Below are 17571 nucleotides of genomic sequence, written 5' to 3'. Positions count from 1 at the left end.
TGCTCTATCTATGCTATTACGGCGTGCCTAAAGTGCCGCCACTTACTATTTACAAGAACCCAACTAATAATTATTTGTAAGACAAAAGTAGTGATAAGGAAGTCAACGATTTCAATAATATTTGTACTTTTGCGAGGAGTCAAAGGAAACAATATCAAATACGTCACAATCAAGAGTTTATTATCGTAATCTTAATGTAAAATAAATATTGTATATGATACGTACAAAACATTAAATATATGGAGAATCTAATCTATTAATACACTCTAGCATTTATACTTAACACAAACGACACGAATTCGAGTGCAAAGATTATACAAAATAATACTTTAAGACTGATTATCGATTAGCTATAATCCGATCTAAACTATGGCAGGAAAACAGGGTTATTATGCTGCGATTCACTTTGTTTGGAACGAATTATGTTTACATCACAAAAAATATAATGCTTCTTAAGTTACTATCAGACTCAAAATGGATGCAAAAACACTTTTGAGAACTAACCTGAATGTATACAGACACTGTTGCTGTTAAAGTAATACACATTTGTTAAAATTCACAGAGAGATCTATAGAGATACATTTTGAGATTTAGAAAATATTTAGCTGTTATCGAGTGAACTAGTCGGTACATTCGCAATTAATAGAGACAATCTTGTCACGGTTAAATTTGGCTTATTTATTAGCTACACTATAATCTGCAATAAGTTGAATATGTAGAAGTTTATAGATTTTCGTTTTCATTACTACTGACCTTATTGGTACTGTAATCCGTCTCTTTAGCATAGTCCTTGGGTTCGTCATGTTTTGCAAAGTTTCCCATGGCGACCTGCGCTATAGTATCTACGATACTTGAAGAACCCATATAGGGGTGATGACTAGATGGCACAGAAGTGGATAAATCTTCTGGCTTTGTTAACTTTAGGGGTTGGTTGTAATCCGATAAATAATCCGGCATGGTGGTCTTTTTTGTTAATTCTAACATTTGATTCAAAAACGACTCCCCACCGACCCGTGAAGGCATACTAAAGTCAGTGGCCTGAGCGTCCATACTATCAGATTTAGCCGTTTCCATTTTCGAAGAAGTTGCAGTTTCGTTCAACTTCATACCTTCTAATGAATCCGATTTACCTTTTCCAATACTTCCAAAATCAGGAGGCAAGTAATCTTTATTACCTTTCAATAAATCGTGGGGTGATTTCATCAACATGCTTTGATCCAAACCAGCCTTTGTGGATATCGGACTACTCGTCGAAAGTGGTTTCAGAAGAGATTCCTGCATTTTCATCAACGATGGTGATAAAAACATATTATTTGCAGCTAACGTCGATTTTGACATTGGATCTGGAATCCCCAGAATTCCAGCGCTGGAGTATTTGCTGGCCGAGAATAACGCATTCGCAATATCGGCAGAACTCATCATGAGATTGGAAGCAAGACTAGCGGGGATAGTGCCTGTAGCGGTGGTGCTCGTCGATGTGCTGCTCGGTGTTTTGTCATAACTCCCGATACTGCTGGTTAAATTCTGCAAAGATGCAGCGTAGGATGGTGGATCTGGAAGTTTGCTACCCGACAAACTAGCTGCTAGACTCGAGGACATGCCAGGGGTGAGACCAGTCAGCATGCTGTTAGCAGCAGCTAAACTCTCCAGACTAGATGCACCCATAGGTAGAGGCATGTTGGGAGAACCTAATCCTAAAGCCATGCTCGTTAACATATCCAATCCTGTAGGATATGGTGACGGGAGTGTCGGCGTCGCGGACTTTGAGGATGATTTAGAAGATGTTGGTAGTACTGGAATGTTCAGTTGGGGCGTTTCGAACTTGTGGGGAGAACCTGAACCTATTGACGAAGACACATTTATAGGAGGAACCCCCGCTGGTCGGCTCACCATCTGCTGTAACGTACTCACAGACGGGAAATTGGGGACAGATGTAATCTGACTTGGCTTGGACACCGGTATAGGTTGAGGAACCGCCAATAACGCATCAAGGTCCATTTTATCATCATTTTCGGAAGAACAACCTAACTCGTCGCGTATGAAATGCCACAACAGACCATCACTTTGTTCTCTAGGAAACTTAGCAGTTAAAGTGCATTTCAATTTGTCCAAGTATGTGATATCAGGTTTAAAATTGTCTTTAAAATTAACAAATGTGTCATCAGAGAATGAAAAATAGTACTTGATACTCTTCCTAATTTGTTCCATGGCGTGTGGTGATAGATGGCTGTCATGCACCATGTTGTATTGAAGGAGGAGAGGCCGCGGGTACTCGGTGGGCCTTTGTTCTGGTGGAGGCATCACCCAGAAGAACGTCAGTGACGATTCCAAAACCGGGCTTTCGGGGTTGTATGGAGCTGAAAAAATTAAAAAATAAAGAGTTAAAAATGCACAATAAAATTGAAAAAACATCTTAATAGTAATCTACTTACAACAAATGACTCCAATGCACGGAATGTACGATATTTCACTAGGTCCTCGCATTTTGATTTGATATTCTAGTTGGTTGTCACAATCCCTCAAACTTGGCATCGCAGGGTTGGTTGGGTGAGAGTGGTACCATCCCAATAATGTCAGACCCAACTTCTCTATTTCCATTTGAATCTCCAGCTCGACTAGAACTCGAGGTCGGTTGTCGTTCTTACTAATCAGACAAGGGAATGTGTGTGTTATCATGACATCTGGAAACACAAGGTGTAAATTAATAAAAGTAAAAAAATTCAAAAGTCTCACCATGTTTATGTATTTGTAGTTTATTCTGTGATTGATGAATTAATGAGACTAAAGATTTTTATTACAATCATGCTATTTAGCATTGTCTTGTCACGAAAATCCCATCCATACCTTGTTAGGACATTCCTATGATCGGGTGACAGATATGAAAAAATGTACTCACTATGACTATTCAAATCCCAAGTGCCAGCTAAGTATCCATAGACCTCTTCCTTCTTCAAATGACAGTGGATGTCTAGCACAAGGCTGGCATTGGAACTGACTGACACCAGGAAAGGCTGCACCTTCCCGGCTGATGAAAATGATACTGCTTCTATTAACATGTTGGCATCACTGAAATTTAAAATTAAACTCATTAATATTTGCTTTCTAAGATGTTTTAAGTTTTAAATTTTATTACAAGTCCCACACATTGATTTCTTTTACATGTAACTAAGTTTTATTTAAGCCTTCACCTGGCCAATCAGCAGTGTCAGACATGGCCTCTATTGTGTTAATTGGACCATCCAGACACCAGAGATAAATTGCAGGGTGGGAACTTTTTAGTGTCTACATACAGCTTTAATTACAACCACTAAAAGGATGTTAAAACTATTCAGACATGCATAGTTTAAATATCTAAAGTTCTAAAATGAGAATAAGAATGTGAATGAGTACTAACTGTTGCATCATTCTATTTGGCACAGTGTTGTGTTTCATTACTACCCTCTGTGGCGGGGGCTCAGGAGGGTTCTCCACTTCCATTTCTACTTCCTCTGCAAAATAACAAATATTTTATTAATAAACAAGCAATTCAATCATCAGCCAGAAGATATCTATCACTGGACAAAGGCCACTTAAATCATGTTAACAAAAAATTACATGAGAAATATCATTGACCAAAATAAGTGTACAAACACTTTTCTACAGTAATTATAACAAGTATACACAAAAATTTTTACTATTTCTAGCAAAATATCCTATTTTCTTAATCAACTTTACAAAAAACCTTACCATCAGTGTGCATATTCTCTCTTTGCAGCTGTTTCTTGCGTAAATATGTGGCTTTAATTGTATCTAGTTTCTTCCCTCTATATTTGACAGATGCCCAGCCACAGCCAGACCTCTTGTCTGGGTTTATAATGCGCTTGCAGTGTATTGCCCAAGCTGATGGTGAACAAAATATGGTTTCAGTCTCATGAGACTTTATCTTACCATCAGGCTGCAAATCTCCAACAAATTTTTGTCCCTGAAAACAAAAACATAAAGTATAGAACAAAGGCCTACTAAAATTATTTTACTCTCAATCAACATTTCTTTTGGTTACTCTAACTTGTAAAAGTTTGTACTTTAAATATTCTTAGACTTATTATTCTAGTCATATTTGTCTTCAAGTTAGTTTGAAGCCATTGGCTTATTTTTGCATACTTACTAGATATTCTATTGTCATAGCTGCAGTGCCTGGCTCAAGCATTTTCTCTTCTAGCAGCATTTGTAAAGTAACTCCTCTACCTGGCATCGACTTACTGCCTGATTGTGCTTCCATTTCCTGAAATCATTGAAAACAGTCTATGAAAGACACTGATAAAATATGCAATTTTCTTTTCTACTGTTTATCTAAAAAGTTCTATGTAACAAGACTAAAACTGTCCATAGGGCAGGATTCTTAGTGTCATTTCACATTACCAAGTAGTCAAAGTAAAAGGAGAATGTAAGCTTTTTCAAGATTAGATGAGTACTATGTTGGATTTCTGAAAGTTTAGCCGTTTATGCAGAAACTAACTTGTCAGTATGGGGAAACCCAGTGGCAGTGAAACTGTTACAATAATTATAAGTACTTAAATTAACTCTTACTTCATCAGAGTACTCCTCTCCACTTGCTAATTCTTCTTTATCTTCTTCTGGCGGGTCTTTCGGTGGTTCATTGGGTTTCTCATTTTTAACTTCTTCATTCGGATTATTAGGTGGGGCAGTAACAGTCGCTGTAGCCTCAGCCGACGTGTTATTATACACAGGTAACGATGGACCCGACATCAACGCCGCGGCCAAATGAGATGTTTGAAGATCCATAATGGGCAAATTATAAAATAAAAACTTAATAACTTATCGTTTATAAGCCTCAAGTTCATTTAAATTCAGCAACCATCGCGATTTTAAATAATTATCATAAATAGTTATTCAGCAATTCTCTTATTTCAACAATAAATAAATACAACAATAGGATGCGTTTACATGACATCCAAGTCTAAAATGACATAATTAATATGTGTTGCCAATAAAACTGGTAGAATAACTTCCACTGGAAAACTGTGGTATACCTTTTAACCATGAAATGCAAATTGCAATACGTAAAAACGTTAATAATTATTGATTTAATGCTAACACACATAAATATGATTTCAAAATATTTTAAAAAGGATCTTTAATTTATCCTGACAATGGAGAAATTAGTATGGTAACATTTTAATGACATTTCATACAAAAAAATTAGGGGTCCGTTGAATAAATCGAAAACCCTTCATATCTAATACCGTTTAAACCCATATACATAATAAATTGAATAAACACGTAGGTATTTGACATATTCATAAAAAAATAAGTATACAAGGATACATAAATATTTATGTATCCCCGCGATTAGTAATTGGCTCGGTGACTTTGTTCACCGAAAATTTTGAGTGTGCAGAGTAAAATCTTATTTTGTCAAATACACTCGAATTTCAATATAAAATAAGGCTAACAGAATATCACCAGAATAGAATCCTTTTATAGATCTCTCTCACGACTCACGAGATACATCAAAAATAAGAGACGGAGAATCGGGGACATAATGACATTTTACAGTAGATACGGTATTTATCATATCTATCTACCAGTCTCTCTACTCTCCTTAAAGCCAACTTTTTTGCAGAAGAAATACCTCTTCTTGGAAAAGAGAGGCTTGAGAGCTGAGAGGTCTTTATGATCAAATGAATTACACAGGTGGAATTAACTTAATTATAATTAACAAAATTGGTTTTATTACTTTTGTAAGGTTTCTTGTTTTAGATTGGACAGACAACCGGTACAAGATTGAGAACTTGATATCGTTTAGAGGTGCCCTTACAACATTCGATACCAAACTCTATTAACTGTTAAAAGTTGTTAACTCTGTTGATGTTTAATTTTTAAGTTTTTATTTGGGTTTTATAAATATTTTGCTTCATTATTTATGATTAGTAAATGTGATTCGTTGATCTACAAATATTGAAGTTACGTAAAAAATATTGTATTATGTATGATAACATAATGAACGTACGTAATTTATCATGATAAGCTACCACGATTGCGTTCAAACAAAAAAATCAATAAAATAACAAAATTGAATATTGAAGTGTAACTTTTTATTATACAATGTGATAGGGGTGAGACTTCTAACCCGTTAAGGCTGAGTTCTACATCTAATTTTATCGACAAAAGTCGGGGGTCGAAGGGGTCGAATCCCCTCCCCCTAAAAATTATGGCTATTTTAATATTGTTTTACTTTTTTTGATATCAAAGGTTGTATGCGTCAGTCTAATAATCTTGGCTACTAATTCATTACTTTTTTATATGTTTGATAATGTTTTGGTGAGAAAAAAAATCATTTGTGAATTATTTTTACCGAAAATATCACTATTTTTCAATATTTTCAATTAGGGGTTCAACCCCCATATTATTATTTTTGTCGATAAAATTAGATGTAGTACTCAGCCTTAACGGGTTAGAAGTCCCACCCCTATCACATTGTAGAAATTTAGAAATTGTAGGTATTGAACTATCGATACCTACCAAACAAATAGAATTTGTCGAGTTTGCCTCACCTCTATTATCTATTAAATGTTATTAGGGATGTGACATTGTTGATTAAAAATCGATTTTTAATTAATCGATTTTTTTTTAAGTATGTAAAATCGATTAATAAATAATCGACTTTTCTTAAGAAAATAATCGATTTTGTTGTATAAATCGATTTTTTCTTAATTTTTCAGTTGATTTCAAAATAAACGCCATATTCAATAAACAATAAAATTAATAAACAACAGAAACAGTAAGTTCTTATATAATTAACACAAATTAAAGTTTTAAAAGAATTAATTTTTTTTTCACATACTTAAATCAACAAAATTAAATTATTCAAATAAAAAAAACTAGATATTCGTACCGAAATAGTAAGTTCTTATAAAATCAACGGAAATTAAAATTTTTGAATAATCAAATTACAAAAGGTTCAAATTAAAATAAATTATTTAAATAAAAAAAAAAACTAGAAATCCGTAGGCAATGAGTTCAGAAATAAAAGTTTAGGTAAGCGTTTGGATAATATTCGGCTCCTGGTCTTTGTTAATATGGCGCCAGCTTTCGAGAATAATCTCTCTGCTGGAGCCGAAGAAGCCGGTACCAATAGGTGCTTACACGCCAAATGTGTGAGTTTGGGATCCTAAAGCGATAGGAGATATGATAGTATTCTTTGGGAGTTCGCGGGATCGCGTTCCGGGCACCAAGCCAGAAGACTAAACGTAATGTCGGGGTGCATTGATTGCATGATTATAAAAAATCGATTATTAATCGATTATTAATAAAAAAAAAATCACGAAATAAAATCGATTTTTACTTCAAAACAATCGATTTTTAATCGATTATTTTCATAATCGATTTTTTTTTCACATTCCTAAATGTTATGTCAACCAAAATGGGTGTGAACGGAATATTGTGCAGCTGCGTATTATAAATGAATTAATTAATTAGTTCTGCTTGATAAAACACAGCAAGATTTAGGATTTAGTTACCTCTGGCCTTGAAGAATTATTTTCTTTGTTTAATAATTCAAAAATGGCTATGGTTAAAACCCCTGTACTGAAAGTGATATTGTGTGGTGAATATGGTGTCGGAAAAAGTTCGATTTTTCGTCGATTTATTAACAATACATTTGTTCCTAACTCGGATAGACGTTCAACTTTAGGATTGGATCACTTTGAAAAGCCATATCAACTTACAGACAAGACTGTTAAGGTAATTATGTTGTTTATATTCCTTATAGTCTTCCTAATAAATTATTTGTTTTTGTTTTCTTTGTTATTGTTTATGTAGTAATAATAATTAATGGTAATTTGATTTCAGTTACAACTTTGGGATACTGGGGGCATGGAAAGGATTGCTTCAGTCACCTCAAGCTATTACAAGTTTGCTGAGGCAGCAATTCTTGTGTTTTCTCTTGACAATGCATCCTCATTTCATGTTCTGAGCCAACATTTATTAGATATTGTGACATATGCAGAGAATGCTAAAATATTCCTTTGTGGAAATAAATCAGATTTGGAAGGTTCTTCTCCACAAGTTACTGATGCTGACATTGAAACTTTTTGGTAGGTATTGAGTCTTAGATTCTAAGTATAATTTTAATTTTGTTGGTGTGCATAAACAACATCATTGCTTTTTATTGCAGTGAACAGTGCCACAATCTCATCAGCACCACATATAAAACTTCATGTAAAAATGGAACAGGCATTGAAGAAATGTTCACAGATATTGCAATGCAACTGGTAGAATCAAATAGATCAAGAATTGAACTGCAAACCTTGGACCACAACAGTTTCAAGATATCAAATCCTGACCCAGTAGATGAGCCATCATGTAGTTGTTGAACCATTTAATTTGTTGCTTTAATTAATTTAATTTGTGTTATAACATAAGTGTATTATAGTTATTTGCATAATAGAATTCGGAAATTATGCTTTAATATGTGTTTATAGGATTAGAATTAGAATGAAGTTTTTGTTTACGGAATCTCTCTATTGATGACAATTATTATAATTTTTAATTGATCTATAAAACATCTGTTGGTTTCTACAATAATTTATACAATTTTGATGATTTGTTGACTTAGCTAATATTTGTATTGTTGCATATTTATTAATTACTCCACAGTATTAAAGTGAAATGGCCTAACAGTATTAGGTTGATCATTCCGAGCCAAGTGAATATTTTCAAAAATAAGTATGTAGGTATGTGTGTTTATTTTGAGTAAGTGTACTGTGTTATTTATCCACTGATTTCAATCATAATTGAAAGGTTAAATCATTATACTTATTTTGGCCTATTCAATTTGTATTATTGCTCATTATTCCTGCAAAGACTTTGGAAAATAATAATAAAATCTGAATTTTTAATGTACTTTATTAACATTTAACAAAAATAAGCAGTTTTCTATGTATAACACTATATTGGAATTAAACATTGACTTCATAAAATCTAAACTGTTTTTATTTTAATACAATGTGCATTTATAACATAATAATATCATATTTTCTTTTTTTTACATTTTAGACCATATGCAATATTTTTTAAGATGGAACAGTCAAGGAAACTCGTTTATCAGTATATCACACCTCCATTAGTATTATTTTATGATATTGTGCAATCAGTAAACTTGTTTTGAAAGTCAAGGTCAAAGAGTATTATTACTTATTGCAATCTAGTTGCAAAACTTACTTCGTATACATGATCTTACACATAACTAATTACAGAAACAAAAAACAAGTGATAACACAATATCTAATATTTTAAACTTAATTTTATTACTGTTAATTGAGGTCAAAGAAACAAAGCTGTTTGTGATATAGTTACTCTCTATGTTTATGTATGTGTAAATAGTATTTAATACAACAGGCTAAGAATATAACATAAGGATTGCAATATTGATGCATTTCTTTCCAAGACAGTCACTGAAACATTTACATTTACTTTCCACACATAAAATTAACCAACATTTCATTATAATCACCAGATCTTTTCCTTACTTCCTGTCATAATATCACCTAACTCTAATCACGGAATAGAAACTTTAATACAAATACTAAATGACGTTTTAATGCTGCGACCATTGAATAGTTTTGATGTCTACACCCTCTTGCACCATCTCCCACAGTGGGCTCATTTCTCTTAGGCGTTCTACATGTTTGATTGTTTTCTCAGCTGTGTAATCTACTTCTTCTACTGTTGTAAATCTTCCAAATCCAAATCTGGAAATACATATTTTCATTTATCAATAAATATAATATCAGGAAAGGAATGTGCTTATAAATAAATTGTCATCTTGTTGAATATTCACATATTAATCCACCATGGTCTCTATTGGGTATTTCGAAGATTAAAACTTCCTAATATTATTTGAACTATTATGATATGAAAGGAATCAATATAAAAAAATAAACAAAAGTATTATTTACCTAATAGAACTGTGTGCCAAATCTTCATCTGTTCCAATCGCGCGCAATACGTATGATGGTTCTAGTGAAGCCGAAGTACAAGCAGAGCCACTCGATAATGCAATATCCTTTAGCGCCATTAGCAAAGATTCACCTAAAAGTAAAAACAACATGAACAGTTGACCTTATTCTGTGCACACATTTTTATAAACATTACTGATAACAATTTTATTTATTACTTTTTAATTGCTACTACAGTTGAACCAATATAAATAATCTTATCTTTATTACCTTCTACGTAAGCGAAAGACAAATTGATACAGCCAGGGTATGTCTTTTCTGCATCTCCATTCCTAATGACATGTGTTAGCTTTGAATAGATCTTGTCTAAAAATCTCTGTGACAACTTTTCCATCCATGCATGATCATACGCCATTTCTCGCTTTGCTATATCACATGCTGCACCTGTACATACAAGATTATTTGCACATTAGTTAAAGCACATGTTTTAGACAGTGTACTGAAAATATTTAAATATATTTTAATGTATTACCGAGTCCTACAACAAGTGGGGTTGGAACTGTTCCACTGCGCATTCCTCTCTCTTGTCCACCTCCACTTTGAATGGGCTCAACTCGCACTCTAGGCCTCCGCCGTATGTACAATGCGCCAACACCCTTCGGCCCATAAACTTTATGTCCAGAAATAGACATTAAGTCAATGTTCATTTTATTTACATCAATGGGTACCTTTCCTAATGCTTGGGCTGCATCCGTATGAAAATAAACTTTTTTGCTCTTGCACAATGCACCTATATCAGCAATAGGTTGCATAACACCTGGAAAAAAATCATTAGGTGATAAGATTGTAAAAATAAAAACCATATTGATACTACAGTTTGGCTATTACAAATGATGTTCCACACAAGCGAGAGATGCAATAAAAATTACTTATGATAGTTTGCATGTTTGTAATGGTCTAACTATAATAAATATGCATATGTGGGAAACGGAACGCAAGAGGAAGTGTAAGAGAGAGTGTTATGTGTGAAAGAGAGGGATATAGACGAGGAATGGAAGAAAAGACGTTATACGAATTATTATAAGATTTGTCACGAAGACGTTAAGACGGAAAATAAAATATAGAAGAAAAGTTATTATTCTTTATTTAAAAATCCTATCCCACACATATTTATCTACAAATGAATATGCATATTTTATTTACATACAATTCACATTTTGAATTTTTAACATTCTGGATCATATTAATTTTGTGCTTATGCCAAATTAAATTTTAGAGAAAACCAAACCAAATACTTAGAGTAAAATAAATAAAATACTGCTATGCTCTTACCTATTTCATTGTTAACCGTCATAATGGAAACCAAACTAGTTTCTGGCGTGAGTGCTTTTTCCAATTCATTCATGTCTATGATTCCATTTTCCTTTACTGGCAAATATGTGATTTTGAAGCCTTCACCTTCAAGTGCTCTGCACGAATCCAACACACATTTATGTTCCTGAAATTCATATTGTATTTTAAATATAACTTTTTTCAAGCTGATTTACTAGAATATTGGTGCTCTAGCAGTTGCTCAAATTAAAATACATGCTTACAATTTGTGTGGTGATAACATGCTTCTTCCGTGATCCATAAAACCTAGCCACTCCTTTGACTGATATGTTATTTGATTCTGTTGCTCCTGAAGTGAATATTATTTCTTTTGGATCAGCTCCAATTAAATCTGCCACTTGTTCTCTGGCTTTCTCAACAGCAGCCTCACTCTCCCACCCATAAGCATGAGTCCTGGAGTGTGGGTTACCATGATAACTTACGAGATATGGTAACATGGCGTCAAGCACTCTTGGATCCTTAAAAAAAACATTCATATTAGACATCAATGACTGCCAAATCATCCCTATTCACTGTCTATTCAGTAATTTGTTATAGTAACTTACAATAGGTGTTGTGGCTTGAGCATCGAAATATAACGGTCGCCCAAAGTCTTCATGTTGAACAGAAAATTTGCCTGATGCAGCTGTAACAACAATACAAAACAGAGGTTATAAAAATCCTTGAATTAAATTAGCGTATTTAAACTCTCACTACAACAGTGTTTACGTACTTTTATCTTATTGGTTAGTGGTATGTGCATAACAATTACGATACCACGCGATCGTTTCGGTTTAATGGAGACCAATATGATAGTGTCGGTATTAGTAAAATTGTTTTATTGTTATGAAATTATCTGTTTAACTAATATAGTTTACTGTGATAGATGTTTTCAACAAAAAAACTATTACCTATATATAATTATATTTCAATTAAGCGGTGCTGAGTGCAAAATTCCAATTAGATTGTCGGAAAACTTTTTGTTTTGTTTACTTACTTGTATCTGAAAGTAACCTTTGTCCATGGAAAAAAACTAATATACTTGGATTTTGGGATTGATTAGTTCTTTTTAATAACGTTTTCGTTACCGCAGGTATTATATTTTTAGATAAACGAATCATTTTGCAATTTTTTGATCGATTTTATAACTTTATACTGACAACTGACAAAACAAATGTCAGATATTTGACTACTGGTACTGTCACACAAATCATGCCGTCACAAACACATGACATAACGAGGTGTAATGTTCACATAGCATGGCAACATTCGTTGACATTCGCCCTTTCAGTTTATTTATATTAATAGTTTTGTGTTATGAAATGTTACTAGAAATACTTGAAATAAATAATATAATAATTTAAACGTTTTGAAAGCTTTTTAAATGAATCAAGAATTAATTATCACTGTAATAACTAGCAATACTTATCGTCTATTGCATTTTTATCATTGTCTGTGCAATTGATTAATGTCATCGGTACTGTCAACTGTCAGTGTCAAATTTCGTTCTTTGACATTTTTATGAACACAACATTTCATGAAAAATAATTGTTTGTGATTTAAAATGGTTTATTTACATTTCCCTTCTAATTTAACTGAAGAAGAGTTGATGCTACAAGCTAAATATCAAAAGCTGAAAAAGAAAAAGAAGGCTTTGCAAGCATTAAAAGCGCCGAAACAAGAACCCGAAAAGCCTATTTTACCAAAGAGGCCAACCGAAGCGCGGGATGCTCGTGAAATTGCACGCAAGTTAATAAAGAGTGGAGCTATTCAAGCTATCAAGAGTCCACCACCTCAGCCACAGAACGCTACGTTCAAGCGCCCGAGGGCAGGTGCGTTCAGTGCGTATAATTTGTTTGTGTATCTCCGGAATCATCAGAAACTTATTATAGCAACAAGTTATTAATAAATTCATAATAAATACTGGGTGTTAATAAACTATTTCAGGCAGGGAGAGGAAGCTGAGTGGCTCTGCTAGTGCTGCAGGAGGTGTTGCATCCTACCAACCATTCAGTGCCTCTCAGGAACCCCCACCTCCTGAAGAAAAGCAGTCTCCCCGTGTCAAGTACCTTTATGACTCATTTGTGACTGCAAGAGAGAAGTAAGTTTTTTGTATTTAAAAATAGTATTAACTGTATCAGTCAGTTTCAACAGTAACAACAGAGAAACAATAGTTTTGCTGGATGAAAAAAATCTACTAAGAATCCTATTAAAATATCTAATAATAGTAACACAAATTATTTACTTACGGCGCATTCCAATAAACTACCGATCGGTAAATTTGCTTACGAGCCGTAGAATTTTGACATAAGCTCCATACAAAATGTGTCAAAAAGTATAAATTTTTACTCAAAACAAATATTAGAAATTTTTCCATTATTTTTATTTTCTATCCCTTTGCAATTTAAACAAGATGGTAACTATAAAATTTTCGATATTCAATTTCAGTCCTCGAGATGAGAAGTCCCCTCGCACACCTCAGCCAGCCGGCAGTGAGACACCAGGTCCCCCACCACCTTCTGGAAGCAGGAGTTCAGTACTCCTGGTGGTAGGTGCTCGCATCTCAGAGGAGACCATCAGAAGGAGGCTGGCCACTTACGAACCTTTCTCATTCACACAAGAACCTGACGATGACAAGTAAGTGTTAAAAGATATTTTGTAAGAAAGAATTGTCTTTGTCTGAACTGTCTTTAATGCTTTAAGCAAATTGGGAAAAAAGTAATATCCAGCTAGGCTATTCTGTAACATCCAATAAGAAAGATCGAAGTAAACTCAATCCCGGTCTGCCATATTATCGGTTGTGAGGATAATCACTACCAATAATGGGTGACAATGTGATAGAGATCAATTTTGAAAGTTCGAATTGACAGTTACAGAATAGCCTAGTTGTTTTCAGTGTTAGGCACATGTAATGGAGGCAAGTAGTCAGTAATATTTCAGGCATGATTTCATAAACAACATCAGAATATAGATAAGACAAGAACATAAGAGTCATAGATCAATTTATTTCATGGAATGGACTCATTTAAGTGCAGATTCCATTCTATGCTATAAATAAGCTGTTACTGAGAAAATCTAAATTTTCTTGATGTCAAAGACAAATCTCCATGATGAATAACACCTTGTACACACTTTCCAGAGCATTCCTATCATTTGAAACACCAGAGATCGCATCTCAAGCTCTGACGTCATTGGATGGTTTGGAGGACGGATGGCGTATCTCAATAGCGCGCGGCCGACCACCGACGCAGGCGCCGGGTTGGACACCTTCTCCCTCACCTCGTAACCCACCAGCAGCACCTAAAGACGCGAAGCGGACTCTCCTCACATACGACGATATCTTTGATTAAGTTATTAATCGTTTTGTTAATGTAAATGTCTAGTTATTAAGTTATTTTTAGATTAAAGGGAATTGAAAGTATTTTTGCGTTTTCTTTTGTTCTTTAGGATAACTACACACATCTTAAGGTAAGCGTCCACAGGCCCGCATCGTACGCATTCCGTATGACGTCATCAGTACGCATCGCATGTAGGCATTGCTGATGATGCGGATCAGTGGACGCAGTTGTATGAGTACAATACAATACAAGAGTAAATACAAGACAAACTAAAACCCGTTGCGTGTGATGCGTACACAAAGAATTTATACATACGGAAATTGAACCCGTGAAACGCTGCTCAGCCGGTTGCCTGGCCCATATGCAAGGTGGTTAGATATCCACCTTGTATATTCATTTATCAGGTTGATAAAGTGCTACTGACCAATATTTTTACTACGATAACGATATGAGAATTAATAATGCGACCTTGGTCATTGGAGGTTGAGGTCACAGCGATAGGTAAACAATTAACGCCTAGGTGTGCTATTTAACTGACATAGTTATTTTAATGACGTGTATAATTACTATAGGACACGACAAAGAGCCACGGCTCGGATTTTTTAGGGGTAAAATTAATGGCGCATTTATTTCTATTGGGTAGATGATCTGTATTTGTTTCCAGCGGTTTAAGGTAAGCGTCCACAGGTCCGCATCGCACGCAACGGATTTTAGTTTGTTTTGTATAGAAACTCATACAACTGTGTCCACTGATCCGCATCATCTGTAATGCCTACATGTGCTGCGTACCGATGACGTCATACGGAATGCGTGCGATGCGTACGATGCGGGGCTGTGGGCACTTACCTTTAAGAATAAACCTAACGATCAAGTTACTGATCCTGCAGACTACCTAGCGGGTTTATCGGGGCCTAGTTTTTAGTCAGTAAGTCTGACTCTCCCTCTCGCCTCGCCCAAGGCCTGAGAAGTCATATGACGACCCCCCCCCCCAAAAAAAACGATCAAGTTAATATGCTTGATGTTAAGCTCATAAATCCTTAGTGAGAAAGCACCTAAGTAGGTACGTATTTTATGTATTTGTCAGAAAAGTCACAACACTAATATAAATTGTTTGAAAGGTCTATTTACAGTGTTTGTACATTATACAAGGAAAGTACATTATACCTAATTAGATATTATGCTTTATTTATTAAAATAATACCATAACGGACCTAAATGCAAAATAATGACTTAATATGGGACAGTATGTAGGTAGGTACCTATTTATTTACTGTAAACATGATCTCATGGTATTAACCTAATATTTGTAATATTAATATTTAAAAGTCAGATAGGTCTATATAATTGTACCAAGTTTCATCGTAATCGTATCTGGGAACATTGCGTCTGAAGAGTTTTCTAAACATCAATACCTATACCTAGTCATGTGTCAACAGTTCAGTAAATAATAACTACGTCTACTTATTTACAATTAATTTATTGCGGTTACTTAGGTTATACATGGAAATTACTCATAGTTCATGATTTGTTTTTTATTTTTACATAATCGTCACGCCTTTTATCCCTGAAGGAGTAGGCAGTGCACATTACGGTACGTAACGCCACTGTACACGTACACCCACTCTTCACCATTTGTGTTATAAGTCCCATGTAATAGGGGGTGAGCTTATTGTCATATACTGAGTACATTTCCAGACTCCGTGCTACTTATGAGAATTTTCGAAAGTCGAAAAATGTCTAGTAATACTTTGCCCGACCCGAATCTAACCCGAGACCCCTAGCCCGGCAGTCGCACTTGCAACCACTCGAATAACGAGGCAGTTTTTAAATATTTTATTTATTTGGCTCACCAAGTATTTATTACACAGATACAATGCACAGGCTAATATTGTCCTGTCAGTGCAACGTGTCGCGGGTTCGATTCCCGCACGGAAAAACTCTTTGTGTGATTCACAGATTGTTATTCCAGGTTTGGGTTTCATGTGTATGTGAAATTGTGTGTTAGTAAACGCACCCACGATACAGGAGAAATAAATCCTATTGTAGGGCAACGTTTTTAAAAAACAATAACGCAAGGCTAAGCGTAGGTGGCCAAAGCAAAAGTATTTTTATTAATGTTTGTTTACCTGTGCTAGTACCTGCATAATATTAAACACCAAAAAATATTTCAATTATCAAATTGTAATTAACTAAATTGGATAACTATAAAATATTGATATGCCCCTACTGCTGCTTACCTAAGTAGGTAAGCTAGCTAATATTTATCAGCTAGGAATTATGAATAGGTACTAAATATTCTAGAAGTGAGAAAGCTGTAAATAACAATATTCAATTAAGCCAATAGTTTATCAATACCTACCAATGTTTTATGACAGTTATTAAAAATAATACCTTTTAAAAATTAGTTATAGGTACTTACTTGTCTACTATTTTTATGAAACTGGTTTCATGGCGAGTTATAAAGGTCGATGAACTCATCTCGAAAACCATAAATATTAAGAAGAATAAAATTGTTATCATTCACGTGTCGCTCGCAAAAAATGTGGATATACTACAAATAGATATGTAGGTACCTATAGATATACCTATAGGTATGTATCTATCTACATATTTGTAGTATGTATGTACCCATGGGTACCTCGGTAGGTACCTATTTCAATTTAGAAACTCTCAGTAAGTATTATTGACTATACGAAAAGACAAGAAATAGGTACCTAGACTACCTACCTACTTATATAAGTTTGAAAAGACTGAAAGTTCTTACGAATGGTCTAGTTAGGTACTAGTATTTGCAACTTTGTAGTACACTAACGCGCACTAGATGAACACCTATCACATCTCAGATTGAATTCCTGCCTCGTATAGATTGCTGGTAATTGAATAATGGCCCGGGAATTGAAATA

The 17571-nt window shown here is 34.4% G+C and overlaps 4 protein-coding genes across 5 annotated transcripts; 2 read left to right on the top strand and 2 right to left on the bottom strand.

The window, feature by feature from the left end:
* Positions 1-159: 159 nt before the first annotated feature.
* On the bottom strand, positions 160-4974 carry LOC118273568 (MPN domain-containing protein CG4751). The gene is made up of 7 exons (XM_035590604.2): positions 4567-4974; positions 4145-4261; positions 3727-3961; positions 3395-3488; positions 2897-3066; positions 2433-2681; positions 160-2357 (listed from the first exon to the last, which is right to left on the bottom strand). The coding sequence occupies exons 1-7, from the start codon at positions 4780-4782 to the stop codon at positions 724-726; spliced, it is 2715 nt and encodes a 904-aa protein (XP_035446497.1). The 5' UTR covers positions 4783-4974; the 3' UTR covers positions 160-723.
* Positions 4975-7409: 2435 nt separating this feature from the next.
* On the top strand, positions 7410-8987 carry LOC118273454 (ras-related protein Rab-1A). Its single transcript, XM_035590432.2, has 3 exons — positions 7410-7743; positions 7852-8096; positions 8177-8987. The coding sequence occupies exons 1-3, from the start codon at positions 7564-7566 to the stop codon at positions 8373-8375; spliced, it is 624 nt and encodes a 207-aa protein (XP_035446325.1). The 5' UTR covers positions 7410-7563; the 3' UTR covers positions 8376-8987.
* Positions 8890-12528, bottom strand: LOC118273453 (cysteine desulfurase, mitochondrial). The gene is made up of 8 exons (XM_035590431.2): positions 12328-12528; positions 11897-11976; positions 11555-11809; positions 11292-11457; positions 10492-10776; positions 10230-10403; positions 9960-10092; positions 8890-9752 (listed from the first exon to the last, which is right to left on the bottom strand). The coding sequence occupies exons 1-8, from the start codon at positions 12449-12451 to the stop codon at positions 9599-9601; spliced, it is 1371 nt and encodes a 456-aa protein (XP_035446324.2). The 5' UTR covers positions 12452-12528; the 3' UTR covers positions 8890-9598.
* Positions 12529-12825: 297 nt separating this feature from the next.
* LOC118273345 (negative elongation factor E) lies at positions 12826-14751 on the top strand. 2 transcript variants are annotated; one of them, XM_035590249.2, is made up of 4 exons: positions 12826-13171; positions 13278-13431; positions 13779-13967; positions 14470-14751. In XM_035590249.2, the coding sequence occupies exons 1-4, from the start codon at positions 12895-12897 to the stop codon at positions 14678-14680; spliced, it is 831 nt and encodes a 276-aa protein (XP_035446142.1). In that variant the 5' UTR covers positions 12826-12894; the 3' UTR covers positions 14681-14751. The 2 variants fall into 2 exon arrangements, with proteins under 2 accessions (XP_035446142.1, XP_035446143.1); XM_035590250.2 differs by having other exon boundaries at positions 12828-13162.
* The last annotated feature ends 2820 nt before the right edge of the window (positions 14752-17571 follow it).

This window comes from Spodoptera frugiperda, chromosome 1 (genome assembly GCF_023101765.2).
Source record: "Spodoptera frugiperda isolate SF20-4 chromosome 1, AGI-APGP_CSIRO_Sfru_2.0, whole genome shotgun sequence".
Taxonomy (NCBI): Eukaryota; Metazoa; Arthropoda; class Insecta; order Lepidoptera; family Noctuidae; genus Spodoptera; species Spodoptera frugiperda.
This window is presented reverse-complemented; position numbering and strand designations above follow the sequence as displayed.